This window comes from Abramis brama, assembly GCF_963993115.1.
Source record: "Abramis brama genome assembly, chromosome: 8".
NCBI lineage: Eukaryota > Metazoa > Chordata > Actinopteri > Cypriniformes > Leuciscidae > Abramis > Abramis brama.
In genome coordinates this window covers 34602519-34619176 of record NC_139970.1, presented here as the reverse complement: position 1 = coordinate 34619176, position 16658 = coordinate 34602519, and the positions used below count along the sequence as shown (strand labels likewise).

Below are 16658 nucleotides of genomic sequence, written 5' to 3'. Positions count from 1 at the left end.
ACGTGCATCAAATTACAAGACCAGTCTCCCTGACTATTGGTGTGATCTTGAGATTTGTTTACACAAAAACTCAACATAGCAACACTACAATTCTTGACAACATGTCAACAAACAACATGAAGGAAGACAAAGAAGAAAGTGAGCCGAATGCCAATAAGGAGGAGACAGTATTGGGGGAGACGTGGGCAGCAGTTTGATGTTTTGTTTTTGGCTCCTGCTTCCCACTGTCTAGCCTTCCTCTTACAATTTCATTGGCTGTTGTTGCTCATCACAGCTCTTAAGCTAGTGCCAACCTGACGATCTGGTTGGCCAGATTTCTAAACAGTTTGAAATGTATTGTAGCATCTACGCAAATTGGAAGAGTGTCACAACAAATTGGCTACAATCTGGTGCTTTTTGTCACAGATGTACAATATAAAAGAGCAACAAGCTTCAGTCTTGACATATTGCAACTGCCTTAAAATATTATATACAAGCAGTTCAAATTTTTAATGGTAAAAAATAATTTGCATTTACAGTAATGAAAATTGGGGCGTTTTCATTTCTTTCTATGCCTTTTTTCCTTGCCATGGTCACCATTTTCTTGTTTATTAAAAGGCACTATTCTTTGTAAAGCTGCTATGGAACAATATGTAATATGTAAAAAGCACTATATAACTTAGATGAATTGAAATTAATTGCATTAATCTGTTAGTAATTCATCTCCATTTCCATGGTTGTTGCCATATGTGAATATATATATTATCAGAAAACATCCTTTTAAACTGTTACAGTATGGCCTATTGTGAATATTTTAAACATTGTAAAATATTATTTGCAGGAAACTATGGTGTCATTTGGCAGATGTTACGCCACCTGCACATTTCAGTGCTCCATATAATTGCCGTCACACATGATGTTTTAGGAGGATGCAACAAAATACTGCTTCATAATTTTAAAGGGTTTAGAAGAAGGCTGGATACGTGCTTCGAGACAGAAACTACAGCTGCGGTATTTTTGAGAAAAAAAAAACAGAAGGCTTACATGGAGCATAGAACATGACCAAGGCGTGCTTCTTCTTTTTCAGAGATTCCCTGAAATCCTCGGCTCCCAGGTGGCTCACGCTGGACGGCATCTCCTCCCACGACTTCTCTGGAGGAGGTGGGGCCTGGGGACTGAGAGAGAGAGAGAGAGAGAGAGAGAGAGAGAGAGAGAGAGAGAGGCTTAAAACATATTTATTTGATCATTTATAATTCATTCCAATATGTCATCCAAAAATCTACAAAAAATATAAATAATTTAAAAATAAATTAAAAAACAATTCAATCAATACAGATTACAGCCCTTTCATTACATCTTTAAAACCAACATTTCATCCTCCCCGACCTCACACAAGACACTTTCCACCGACCACATTGCAGAAAAATCTATAATATTATTAACTAATTTGAAATAAGCAAACTCAATTTTAATTTGAGCAGCCACCATCCCCTTCAGAACTCTCTCTGCATCAATTGAACCAGTTCCCAAGATCCTATTTTTCCGTGTCCTCCAAACTGCCATCTTGGCTGTTCCCAAAAGGTAATTTGACAAAACCATTATTCCTCACAAAGTGTTTCACTTTCCCTCCAATAATATTTTGTTTTAATATCGCGGCGACGTATGTGTGATTACTGGGAACATAATAAAGAAACCTGGACTCGGTCGAGACCAAAAGCCATATTTGACAAGACCAGTCCGAATACCAGCGAGTCCGAGACAAGTCCGAGACCATAGAAAAGCGGTCTCGAGTCCGGACTCGAGTCCAAGACCGGACTCGAGTACTACAGCCCTGCTAAAAAGTAAAAAAGACCTCTTAACCTCTCACACTGGATAAACAAATGTTCAACCGTTTCTTCCGTTCCGCAAAAAGGACATTCCCTCCCTACTTCTGGATTCAGGTGCGCCACGTGTCTGTTCGTAGCTATTATACCATACATCAGTCTCCACTGTAAATCCGCTGTACGTTTCTCAATAGGAGGTTTGTACAGAGATCTCCAGCAGCCTCTGAAGTCTGGCCCAAACACTTCTGTCCACCTCCATGTTTTAACTCTTCTCAAAATTCAAAACTCAAAACACTTTAACACACACAATGTATAATGCCTTTTTGCCAATGTCCTGAAATAATCCCAACTCTGGAGTTTTAAAGGACACAAAAGTATCTTCATCATCCGGACTTTCCTGTGCAGCAGAGACCCGTATTGCTGGAAAACTATAGCTCCATCCCTGTGAAGGCGTTCCCAATGCTTCTCTGCAGGCTCCAGGCAGCGCTGAGCGTACTTCCTCCAACATCTGATCCACGAAACGTAAAGAACGTATTCCTGTCTTGTGCTGAATTGAATCTGCAGTCCTCCACCCATTGTCATCCCTTAGATGTTCGATCTTCGTACATCCCGCTCTGACAGTTCCTCACACTGCTTGAAAACTAAATGTTTGTTTGTATCAAAGAATTATGAAACAGTGGTTCTCCCATAATCCAGTCCTGTGGTCGCAAAATCTCTCTGGTCACAGAGAAAGTCATGTTCCACACTTTTAGCATGGATTGGTAGAATGAAGTCAAATGATTCAAATCCAGTTCATTAACTTTCAGTAAAAACAGCTGCTTGTCATATCCCAGATTCGATGTTCTTCTCAACAGAGCGCAACAGTCTACAACAGTCTCTTCGCTGCCTGTAATCGAAAGGTGTGGATCCTGCTCCTTATGTCAATCAGACTCTATCCCCCCTCTTGAGTTGGAAGATACAGAGCTGACGCAGGAATCCAAAGCTGTCCTGACCAAAAGAACTCCACCAATTTTCTCTGGATGCTTTTAACAATGTCATCTGGTGGCTCTGAAACATTGTGCCATAACATGGAGGCGGCCAGGTTATTTGTAACCAAAACTCTACCCCTGTAGGATAGCTCTGGCAATAGCCATTTCCATTTAGACAACTTAGCAGACACCTTCTCCAGCAAACCCTCCCAGTTCTTTTTCCTATAGCTTTCAACTCCTAAAAACACTCCGAGAATTTTTATACCTTCTCTTCCCCAATGCAATCCCCCAGGAAGTGGCGGTGGCCCACCATTTTCCCACTGGCCCACAATAAAACCATTACTTTTTTCCCAATTGACTTTGGCCGAAGATGCTTTTTCGTAAATATCCAAACTCTCACATAATACTTGCATATCCTCTTGCCCGGTAACAAAAATGGTTACATCATCGGCATAAGCCGACACAAAACATCTCGACTCCCTTGGGTCACCTGGAACCATGAAACCCCTTAATCCATTTCTTAATTTGCATAACAGGGGCTCAATTGCTAGGCTATAAAGTTGCCCAGAGAGAGGACACCCCTGTCGAATACCTCTTTTCATCGGCAATGGATAAGTCAAACCATTCCCCATCTTGAGCATTATTGAAGCCCCTTTATACAACAATTGGATCCATGAAATAAAACAATCCCCGAACCCAAATGATTCCAATACTTTAAAAATGTACTCATGGCCCACCCGGTCAAAGGCTTTCTCCTGATCAATAGACAAAAATCCAATGTTGCAATTTTCATTAAAAGACACATCAATAACATCTCTTATTAAAAACAGATTGTCCATGATTGAGCGACCCGGAATACAATATGTTTGCTCTCCTTTGACCACAATATGCAAATATTTTTTTAGCCTATTGGCTAAAACTTTTGCCAATATTTTATAGTCCGAGCACATCAAAGAAACAGGGCGCCAATTTTTTAACAAACCTAGGTCTCCATTTTTTGGTAAAAGAGAGATCACAGCCCTCTGACAGCTAGTTGGTAACATTCCCTTTTCAAAACATTCGCAACACACTTCATAAAAATCTTCACCTAAAACAGGCCAAAAAGTCTTGTAAAATTCAGCAGGTAAACCATCTATTCCTGGCGCACGCCCTGTGGAGAGTTGCTGAACTGCATCTGAAAGTTCATTAAGGTTGATCATGGTGTCAAGCTTTTTCTTATCCCCAGGTTGCAACTTTGGAAGTCCTTGTAATAATTGTGCCATATTCTCAGAGTCACAGTCAGTATGACCATACAAATCAGCATAAAAATCCATTGCCATTTTCCTCATTTCTGTTGGGTTTGATGTTAATGTTCCATTTTCCTTGCGCAGGTGAAGTATACGCTTTTGTTGTGCAACTTTCCGCTCCAGATTAAAAAAGTAAGAAGTGGGAGAGTCAATGTCTTTGATAGAAGAAATTCTTGCTCTAATCAAAGCACCCTTCGCTCTTTCCTCTAAGATGGATCTTAATTCAAGTTTCTTATTCCTTAAATCATTGGATACACTCAAAACATTTACATCCATCACATTTTCCATAACAATAATATATTTCTCCAACTGCTCAATTTTCTTTTTAAACACACACAGTAGTATTGTAGGAGAAATTTTGACAAAAAACCTTTATCTGTGTTTTCCCCACCTCCCACCATGATGTCATTTTTTCAAAATTACCTTAATTCAACTTCCACAATTTCCAATAATCAGCAAATTTTTCACAAAAAGACCTGTCCTGCAGCAATTTAGTGTTAAAATGCCAATAAAACCTGGGGCGTTCTAAAGTAGTAATGTTAAAATCTATGGTTGCAATGTGATGATCAGAAAAACCATTCGGGAAAATATTAGCATTAGATACTCTATTCATACTTGTTTTACTTATATATATTTACTTATATATATTCTATCTAATCTCGCTCCAGTTACATTAGAGTCTAGTATTTTAACGCATGTATACTGTCTAATTCTCTTATTCATGTTCCTCCACACATCCATCAACTCAAACTCCTTAATAATATTCTGAAGCGCATTACTAGACAGTGGATGAGACTCCTCTCTGTTCCTGTCTAAAAGAAAATTTGTGGTGCAATTCCAATCCCCACCCATTATTATGCAAGAATCATTATCACATTTTCTTAAAGCACTCTGCAACTTCCTAAACACAGAGAGAGACTGTGATTTAATAGGTAAGCTTTAAGGCTGAGATCTCTGAAACTATAATACTCACAGCCAAGTTAGGTCATTATATAATAACTATATAATACTCACAGCCAAGTTAGGTCATTATATGATAACTATCCAAATTGGTATTATCAATTATTATATGGTATTATCAATTATATTTGGGCCCTAAAGAGTGTATTTTTTACACTACATATACATGACCCGTTTGGGGTTAGTAAGATTTATTTAAAAGAAATGAATACTTTTATTCAGCATAGATTAATTAAATTGATCAAAAGTGATTGTAAAGACTTTCACATCGATACATTGACGTTTTCCATTTCAAATAAATGCTGTTCTTTTGAACTTTCTATATTGATCAAAGAATCACATTTTCCTCAAAAATATGAAGCAGTACAACACTGCTAATAATAATAATAAATGTTTCAGAATAAATGCAGCTTTAGTGAACATAAGAGACTTCTTTTAAAACCATTAAATACATCTTACTGACCCCTAACCTTCGAACGGTAGTGTATTTTTGTGATTATCATTGTAGTTATTTACTGCAATGACAATATACTTTCTGAGGGCATTTTACCAGTAGCACTGTACAAGCAGAAAATTTAGGGGCACACCTTAAATCGACCTGCAACGCAAATATTCACATTTTTCCCCATTTTAACTGTATTACTGACAAATGCTTTGGTAATAAATAGACTTAACTGACAGAAATTACAATGTGCCGTTTTATTTTAAGTTCACAGGGATATCATTACAGTACGAGAACCAAAGCTTAACAAATGTACATCCATAGATGCAAACAAAGCATGTGGTCACCATTGGTCATGCTGATCATGAATGAGAGATAAGTGGCGTCCTTAAACTTCTCATGGGTCTTCTGTTTGAGCGAATCTGCACATGCTGTGTCGTTGCTGTATGCAGGATTCAATTTTACGCCATTCTTTTTTAACAACTCAATTTGTCACTTGAATTCGGTGAATGGTAATTCCTCCTTAGGCTATGAAATACGCTGTGTAAAATTTGACTATCATCTGCTGACTGAATGTTAGCTTCCTGTCTGTGAAATGCTGCGGGAAGTGGCGATGCAGTTTCATTAATGTATCTGTCTCGGCATATTTTATGCTTCAAGCTGCTCTTGTGTGTCATGTTTAAACTGCGGTACCGGTTGCCTAAGCAAACTTGGTTTTCCCTGTGTGTTTTAGACCAGACCGAGAGCAGAAGATACAGTTGATGGTGTTGGTGTTTTTGCAATATCTAAGCCACGTAAACTACCTCAGCCATTCCTGTCAGAAATATTGTTGTCTTGCCTTTTTTTTTTTTTTTTTTTCTCTGACTTGTCATTTGATTTTTCCTTCTCTGCAATTTGTTGCCATAGACAGGGTTCGTACACTTTTTCCAAGGCCAAATTCAAGCACTTTTCAAGCACTTTCCAGGTCCATTTTAAAGCTTTTTCCAGCACCTTACACTACCGTAAATTACATACCAATACATAGTTAAAATTCTTATTTAGTGTTTTTATCACATCAAAAGAGATAAACAGCCAAATGTTTCATAATAGCAGAGGGCTGCACAATATAGAAGAAAAATGAGATATGCGATAACTATACGATAATGCTTAAAGTGTGTCAAATTAACTTAAATTATTTAAAATGATATAACTACACATACGTGTTTCACATTCTTTTTGTGATAAGAAAATATCCCTACAACTTCAAGACAGTGAACATCAGTGTTTTACTGTAGCATAAGAAGTGTTATTTTAACATCACTGGGGTTTAGGGGTTCAGGTTATCCTATTCCTACATTAGGTTTATTTAACAACAGAAACTGATTAATCAAATGTAAAAATAAACACTGCTTAGTTTTCACTGCATGAATTAAATATACTGATTCTTATTAAAGCTACAAAAGTTAGCCTATTCAGCCAAAAGCAGTGAGTCATTTTCTTTGTCTTTTGTTCATGACCCCAGTTATTGCAAGCCGTTGCGATATGCAATTATGCATATTGTAATATATACATTTGCAATATTTCGATATATTGTGCAGCCCTAATATTTAAGCCAATCACAAGTTTTATTCTTCAAAATGTATCACTAAGTATATGAATAATATACTTTTCATTATATTAATGTACAAATATTGCCTGTATATGCATGTCACTCAATAAAAAATTAAACGCAAATACACTTCAGGACTAAAGAAAATCTAAACTTGGGCTCTCCTGACTTCACATGTTCCATGGTATTACCATATTGCAGGTCTACAAGTCTGCAGTAATGCCATGAGACTGACAACAGGCTTGGCCCTGACGTTCTGGGACCTGTGAGATGGCACAGTCATGCACTTCAACTCAAAGTTGATGCCCGCACAGCAAGACTGCTCCAGGATCACAGCAAGACCAAGCTCTTCCACTGAGAGGTCAGTTTAACAGTGATTGATTGAAGTCAAGCTCCGTTGAACATCCCAAAAAGTCAAGGGAGGCAGCGGTGTAAAAGTAAATTCTCAGGCTCCCAGCTCACATCCAACATCCAGGCCGCTCTTTAGAATCAGTCAGTGTGTGTTTTAGAGAGCATGTTCCCATTGACTGAACCCCTGTCAGTTACGTGGCCCACTTAGTGCGAAGTTCAGTAATGCGTGAAAAACATCCAGGTCAAATGTGTGTGGCCCTTTCAAACAATTCTGCAACGTCTCACTGAAAAGATTCACTTTTTTCACCAAACGTCTAGCACTTGTTTTAACTAGGTAACATTCAGCTACCACTTTAACATATAAAACAAAACCACAAAGTGGGTGCTTGGACACATTTTTAGTATTTATAACAGACCTTCCTGACTATTTATAGAGTTAAGAGAATGTAGAGGGTAAGAGCAGCTCTACGAAATGCAATTTATGCCTCACCTGTACCTGACCTTAGCTGAGCACTAAATCCACCTCCATAATAAATAAACTACAAAGTGTGAAGAAATAAATGAAAGCAAAAACAAGCATTTACCCATGCAGACCTCAATCCACCTACTGTACATAACTACATCCACAGTCAAAAACAGCCATTGTGTTTTATTTGGTTTGCACATTAACGGCTCTACAGAGATGCACTGCAAAAACAGCACCTCTTCAAGGCATTTTTTACACTTTAATATAGGGACAGTAGCGAGAGAGAGATGAAATTAATAATAATTTAATTTCTCATGCTGATGGTCAGTATACCATGGAACCGCAGAGTGGAAAAGACAGTTAACTCACTTCTGCAGCCACTCGATGATCTTGTCTTTGCTCCGAAGTTGAGGAAGCGTGTACTTCTCCTCGCCCTTTTCAAAGTACTTCACTGTGGGGAAGCCTGAGATTTTAAACCGCTCTCCGATGGACTTGTGAATGGTGGCATCCACTGCTGCCAGTGCACCTGGGCTCTAAAACCATACAGATATATAAAGAGAGAAAGTTTCAGCTGAAAAACAACACTATATGTTATCTGACAGCTGATTAATCAAAATACATAAAGATCATGAAAAATGGACATTGTTGGTCCATTTGTTAAATAAAAAAAAAGCCTGTGCAAACTGATCTTTTTCAATGTGCTCGAGGTACCACGCAATTTAGAGATACTCATTTTTAATCCAAATCACTCTCTAAAAACTTTCCAGCAATTATGAAACTCATTAAGTTTCAAATGTCTATGCACAACTTAATTAAAATCATGAGGCTACATAATTTGAGAACAGAGCAAGCTGTCATTTTAATACTGATTGTGTTCTGTGGTTGAAGGGACCTCCTGTAGGTGGAGTAGATGAGATGCATAATTATTCAACAATTTCAAAAGCTCAGGAGAGGAGATTGAGAATACAGCCATCAGTTATCTCAAATTCAAGTTCAAACGGTACATTTTAAAACCACTTTCTGTATATCTACAGATAGAATATATCTGTCTTTATATCGAACTGGTTTAAAATGTTAGGGAATGTTAAAAGTTAACACGTGATTAATTCACGTGATTTACAAACAACAACAAAAATTTCGAGAAATATCATGTTGTTGTTTTTCTGCGAGAGGGATACAAAGAACACCGCTGCATAAATATACCCAACAAATTGCAGAAAATTATATTTGCACAAAGGCCTAATGTATAGACAGATTTATGCATTTACAGCCCCAGTTTAAAAGCAATCAATTTGTTGAAGTTGTGGAGACAACAAGCAAGTCTTTTTAATGAAATGACAGCACAACTTGGCACAGCTTTGTTCCCACCATTATATAGATGTAGAATGGATTGTCATTATGAATGTTTCCTCAGCTTAAACTTAATTAACTGCCTCTATTTGCAAACATCTGTCAGTGGGATACCTTAAATCTATAATGAGAGCCTGAGACATTATCACAAACAAAGAATTTGTGTTTGAGTTGAGGCACCAACCCTGCAGGGGCCAAATAATCTACGGACAGCTATCGGATCTGTGAGCCAATTAGAAGTGTATGCAAACCAAACTGCTTTACAACCAATTCACAAACACATCTCATTAAAGTAACGGCACTGCATTTCAACAACACACTTGAGAGATAAGCACGGCCGCTTCAATTTCTCCACCATCCACTTGCAAAATGTCATGTTCGCAACCCAGTCATATATGCACATTTAAACACCCTTATTTCAAACTCTCAGCGAAATGCAAATTCAAAATATTTTTGACACGTGGACTCTCTCTTTAAACTGTGTGTATGGCCGAGAGCAAAAGGAATGAGAAAAATAAATGACTTCAGCTCTCTCAAGGGAGAAGATGTGAGGACTAGAGCATGCATTAGATAATGCATAACGTGGTGTTATTGAACTCTGGGAAGAGCATCACTCTGAGTAGCTCCAAGCTGAAGGTTAGAGGGACGGCACAGAGGAAATGGAAAATGAGATAAATACTCCAACTAGAAAGCTCTGGTGACTGCAATTGGCCTGCAACTGTGGACCAGAGAGCAGAGCCAGAGCAGCGGACAGCCCTGGAAAATGAGAAACACACCACTCGCACAACATTGCCAGAGATGTTTGTGAACTGTAATTGTCTCATGTTGTAACTTAAAGCTTAAAAAAACTCATATCATGGAAGGACAGACATTTTGAATCGAAAGTTTGTTGAAGAGTAAAACATTATTTTGGGATTTGCCACAGGGTGTTATTAAATTGTCTAGGATGATGGGAAATTACAATTGGCTTTTTCCAATCAAGTCAATTGGACACAGACTTTTTACAAGGAATGCCTCAAAGCAGAAATGAAACATCTAGAACCATTTCATTAAGTACACAGGTGGTATCCTGCCTCTATGTTCTCTCTTGCAAAGTCTAAGGATGTATGAATTTTACAACAAGCAAATATACAATCTCCATGTCAGAGAATTAGAATGAAGAAACTCACATCTGGGTCTTTGTTGAGGATCTCAGCAGCTTCATCATACTCTGGCTTCATCTTCTTACAGTGGCCACACCCTAAAAACCATCACAAGGAAGAAAATCTGAACGTGAATAATTTTAACATTAGTACGTAACCAAAAAAAGTTTGAGAAACAAAAATGTTTTTACAAAATGTATACAGTAGGGCCGTCGAAGTTAATGTGCACTAGCATAATGATTTTTTACATTCACCAGACTTTATAATATTACTACTTCACTCTGCTTTCTAGATTGATCACAAATTATGACATTAATTGTAATTTTTATTCTGTTGACGGCATTAGTTTTTAACAGTGTGAAAAACTAAAACACGCATGTAGTTCTGTGAAAGATTTTGTTGAACAAAGTAAACAAATGTAAGCAACAGTTCAAAAGTTTGGGGTCAGGAAGATTTTTTGAAAGAAATTAATACTTTTATTCAGCAAGGATACATTAAATTGATCAAAAGTGACAGTAAAGATTTTTATATCAATACAAAAGATTTTGATTTCAAATAAATGCTGTTCTTTTGAATGTTCTCTTCAACAATGAATCCTGAAAAACATGCATCACAGTTTCCACAAAAATATTAAGCTGTGTTGTCAACAAGAAAATGTTACTTGAGTGTCAAATCAGCATATTAGAATGATTTCTGAAGGATCATGTGATACTGAGTAATGGCTACTGAAAATTCAGCTTTGCCATCATAGGATTAAACTACATTTTAAAATATTTAAAATATTAATATTACAATAGAAAAGTTATTTTAAATTGTAATAATATTTCACATTCACATTATTACTGTTTTACAGTAACTGTATTTTACAAATAAATGCAGCCTCGTGAGCATAGCAACTGTTTTAAACAAAAAAGTTAATATTCCCATTGTAAATAAATACAATCTAAAGTTACGAGAGGTAGTGTTTACACATCAAAACATTTAGAAAACCCTGCTATAAATGATTAGCCAGAGGTGGTTTGATGCCTGGCCTGCTTTGATTGTTTTAAAGAGGTTTTGGTCAAACTGGAAGACCAGCTAAACACCAACAAACCATCTTAGGCCGGTTTAAGCTGTTTTTTTCTTCCAACAGGGCTGTCATTCATAATTGACATAGCATGAAAACAGCAGCAACTCAATATTCATAAAAGACTACAACATGAAATGATCAGAATCATCTGGAAAGAAATTATATTTCCCTTCCAAGTATTTAAAGATATTCCTTTCCAATTCTCCACCTGTTACATCATCATAACAGTCTTTCCAGTAAACGTAAACCAGAGCTCACTACGTCAAGCTTGGATTTATTATGCATTTATTTACACTATGGGAATATGAAAAAAATCTGGTCACTGATTTATAAATGTATTTGCATTTTTGCTAAGAATGATGCAACAGATTTTTTTATTAATAGAAGTGATACACGGAATTTGCACACTGAAGGGGGTCAGTATGCATTGCGTCTCATAGTTATTTTTTTTTCCACCTAACTCAGCAGTTTCGATTATGTGTGTTCGAGAGGACAAACCGATGTTGTCATTGGCATGATGATAACTGCGTGCATGTGAACAGAGGTTTGTATATTGCATTTGGTCTAGCTGATGAGAACGTAAACGAGTCATTCCGTACCTTCTCCATGTATTCATGCGGAGAGAGAGATTGTGTATATACTATAGGATCAGTGGCAGATTGCTAGGATACAGGAAATGAATATGTTCTATCAGAGGTGTTTAATCAAAAATGTATGAAACCTGAGAGCCCTCTTCCTACAATCACTATAGAAGCAACCACCCGAGAAACTGATGTACTACCAACATGCTCATATCAGCAAATCTGTGTTTGGCAGATTCATCTGAGAATAAAATTGATAGACAAAAACATCAACAGCACACAAGTGCAAGTCAACCAATATAAAAAAATGTTTTGGTCTCTCTTTGAACTCCTAATTAGACTTTAAAAAATGACTGGTAATGATCCTCATACTGTAAAATATCCATGTACTGTACAATGATTTTACATGACACTCCAATGTACTTCAATTATGGTTCTACCTTAGAATGTGTGCAAAACATTATGGTGTTGTTGTTATAATAACATTTCCAAAAAAACATGGTAATTCAGTGATTTTGACAACTTTCTTGCCAACATAATTCTAACAAGTGGGGATAGTTCACCCAAAAATGAAAATTATGTCATAATTTACACACCCTCATGTTGTTACAACCCTGTAGGATTTTCTTTCTCTTGTGGAACTCAAAGAAGGTGGATGTCACTGGCTTTAATTGATCAAGTTGAAGGAATTAAGGAATTTGTACGGGTTTGTAATGACATAAGTGACCGTTTTAATTTTTAAGTGCACTATCCCTTTAACTACCCCTAAATTTGAATGTCATTCAAGCCCCAAGCCCAGCCCTTAACCGAACCCTAAAACCATATTGGTTGATAGATACAGTATATTTTTCCAGGAACAATAAAGATGATACTTGTAAAAATCAGTCACCATGACCAGCAAGAGCCATGTTGTTAATACTCACAGGGAGCGTAGAACATGACCAAGGCTGAAGGATGCTCCAGCAGGAACGTGTCAAAAGAATCATCTGTCAGATGGAAGACCGCTGAGCTGGACTCTGACCAGGGCACCTCTGGAGTTTTAGGCTGTGGAGGCTGAGGGCTATGCAACATAAACACAAGTAGTTAAAATCATTTCCATTAGTCAATATGTTTTTGTTGTCTCAAAGCCTATGAACTTAATGACTCAGTTACATGACTCAAAACTCTCCAAATGACTAATGAGAGTCACCTAAGCTCTAAGTTGGACACTGCCTGTACACATCAGTACACTACATCTGGTGGGGAACGGTCACACCCACATGACTGAAGAGAGCTAGTCTGAGCCTGCAATTCACATCTGTCTCCTGATGGGCCCTGTGCCCATACAAGAACAGTCCAAATGATTCCCTCGTAGAGCGCAAAGAGTCAAAAGCTTGGCTCCTAGAAGTGCATCGGCTGAACAAAGACTAGCAAGAGGCAGCTTTGCCAGAGACAAACACTAGAAAACTCAACCATTCAGTGGGTAAAATGCACTTAATGGTAGGGTTTGCTAATGTTTTCCCTTTTCTTCATTCAAAATTAAGTACATTGAATGGTTGGGTTTGCTAGAGTTTTCACTTTCGTGAACGATCTTGAAGACGTCCACAATCTACTTTTCAAGCGAATCGTGGAGATCTGATCTTTTATGTCCTCATAATAATGTTAAAACGTGCTGATTGGCCAAATTATATCATATGTGTCTATCATGTGTCTTTCAAGCAGTGGCGTAACTTTGTTTTAAAAAGTGGGTGGGACAGGTGGGGGGAGGGGGGTAACTCAATGCTAAATCATAAAACAGATGTATGTACAATAACATTACGATGTCCAGCAATCGATTTAAATAGTACAGTGATTGGGTTTAATTAGTCGTTTAATGAGGCCTATTATATGTTGATCCGACTATTTTAAGCGTGTAATTAAATGGTCCAGGGGCAGAATTCTCGCCCAGCGTGTCAGAGGTTGTCGGTTCTAACCGCACTCATATATATATATATATATATATATATATATATATATATATATATATATATATATATATATATATATATATATATATATCTTGAAGACATATATATATATATTTTTTTTTCTCGATTATGTTTTTCAGTGGTTGTATATCAGGCACGGACACGTTTGTGTGCATTCTGTTTTGTAATTTAACCGGAACGAATAGAGAGTCTCTCCACAACGGATTGAAGCGCGCGTCCGAGTGAAGACTGCGTGAGCCACAAACAAACACAGTATCCGCGCCACTGATCGCAGCGGCAACGAGCACTTTGATCACTTGATTTCAAAAACAACACATTTCAGCGCTAGATCGCCTCTTATTTGACAAACGAATGAAATTAATGCTCTGGTAGTTAACTGGAGATGTTTTGTTTATTTGTATTGGTACATTCGTGCCGCGAGATGTTTCAAAAGTGGTGGGGACAATATCGACCTTAGCAAAAAGTGGTGGGGACATGTCCCACCCGTCCCACCCGCAAATTACGCCTATGCTTTCAAGCATGGTGAACATTTTGACAACTGATTTTTTTAATTCAATTTTGTGTTTTAAATTGCACAAAGAGATAAATCCATAGGCTTGTTCCAGTCTGGATATTCTCTAGTACATCTCAACATTGGAAAGATTGTGATTCAGATCATGGATGGCGATTGTGTTATAGGATCATAACTTTATTTTTTGAGAAGATCGCCCATCACCCCTACTTTACTTCATTCAAATTTATTTCTACAAGACAAGCCAGGGACATCTGCAAGTGTTTTGAGAGCAGGAAGTCACAACTGGAATCTCTTAACATGCACTTGTATTAGTCAGTCAGTCAACTGCAGCAATCATATAGTTTATGGGATTGCAATAATGATTTTCTGTTTCTCACAAAATATAGACCATTATAGACCACCCACAGTCCCTACACTGACTGTCTCATGGGTATACAGCACACAAAAATGGTAAGAGCTGACTGAAAACGCTAGTTCCAAATGAATTGGTCAGCAACTTTTATTGTGTTCATATACTTTTAAGTGTTTATAATGTACCGGTTTGCTACAGTGATAATTTTTGAGGAACAACCAATCACTGGATTTTTTTTGCCTGGTTAGTGGCATCAAATCTTTGAAATACTACTGTTCAGTTTAAGGTTGGCAAGAATTTGTTTTCAAAAGAAGTCTCTTTTGCTCAACCAGGCTGCATTTATTTGATCAAAATTACAGTAAAAAGAAATATTGTGAAATATTATTACAAATAAAAAAAAGAGTTTTCTATTTTAATATATTTGAAAATGTAATTTATTCCTGCGATGGCAAAGTTGAATTTCCAGCAGTCATTAAACTTTTGAACTGCTGTGTATTCGCAAACTAGAATTCTTTCCACGCTGGTTTAATTTCAAGTTCAGATTTTCTTCCATTAAACTACAAAAAAATACAAAACAAGCTGTGGTTGGTCTTGTGACATATTGGTCAAAAACAGTCCAATTGGGAAGTTATTGACCGGAATAAGTGGACCAGACTAGACAGCAATAAAAATACATGGCTACTAACAAACTATTAATGTGTCTTGTTATAGCACTCAATTCACGTGATGTGTACATAGGCTGTCACTCTGTCTGTTTGATAGTTGGTTAAGACACTGCAGAGAGCTTAAAGCCTCATTCACATCTCTGTTAGGAGGCACAGAGGACTGTTTACGTCCAGTGTTTTACAGTGCACATCATTTCTTTCACACCACAGTTCCTGTAAAACACTCCCTGGATAATGGTGGAGACCGTGGGCAGAAGTCCGAGATGTCACACCTCTTCATTCTTTACAGCTTTTAAGATAGTAAAGGGTGTTAGAATGAATGAAGAGAGGCTGTGTGTGTTTGTTGAAAGCTGAAAAAAACGTGTAGATTATTTATTGACTCACTTTTTCAACCAATCAGCGATGTCTTTGGAGGTGGCTCCGTAATTCTCATAGTGATGCAAGAATTTCCCCTTCCTATTTGGAAAAATAACAAAAAAAGGACAGAATAAATCTTTATGATTAATCATAAACTGGCTGAGGAAATCCAAACAAAAACAAATAATTTCATCATGAGCATGATGTGTTTTTAAATTTCATCATGCGCATTGTAAAATAGGCTTGGCTTAGTGATTAGTAAACATGCCCATGCCACAGTGCTTGCATGAGACTCCAGATCGATCCAGGCCGATCGTGTCCTATCACGATCCCATTATTTCCTGTCCTCTCTCAACTGTCTGTATAAAAACATGGCCAAAATTTTGTAAAACAGAAAAGTTAGTTTAAATCTGTTAGCATTGATTTACAAAAAAGAAAACATAGTTCAAATCTTCCCTTCTTTCAAAAAAAAGGACACACTAAATGGGAGAAGTCAATATTTATTAGCACTTATTTTCTTAACATAAATTGCACTAGACAGCGTAGGATATTTGTACCCACACAAAAAAGACGCACGGCATCCAAGACCGCTGCTCGCTTTTTGCCATCCAAAATAAACATTTTAAACGAGCGTTTGACTCAAAGCTAATTAAGCCATTTGGCCCAGGGCTCTTAGCATAATCAAAGAGCTCAGCAAGCAGCCTTTGTGCTCTTACTAATCCATACAAGCACAAGCAGATCATGACTGTATACAGAAATGCTCTTGAACACAGCTGAATGTGGAAGAATGCTTCAAAC

The 16658-nt window shown here is 37.3% G+C and overlaps 1 protein-coding gene across 1 annotated transcript in view; it reads right to left on the bottom strand.

The window, feature by feature from the left end:
- pdia5 (protein disulfide isomerase family A, member 5) overlaps positions 1 to 16658 on the bottom strand; it is a 62247-nt gene that overhangs the window by 15664 nt on the left and 29925 nt on the right. The window contains exons 10-14 of the mRNA XM_084123174.1: positions 15888 to 15959; positions 12929 to 13065; positions 10383 to 10453; positions 8233 to 8396; positions 1024 to 1154 (exon numbers count right to left, since the gene is read on the bottom strand). Of these exons, the coding sequence (XP_083979300.1) occupies positions 1024 to 1154; positions 8233 to 8396; positions 10383 to 10453; positions 12929 to 13065; positions 15888 to 15959 (575 nt within the window). The remainder of the gene's footprint in view (positions 1 to 1023; positions 1155 to 8232; positions 8397 to 10382; positions 10454 to 12928; positions 13066 to 15887; positions 15960 to 16658) is intronic.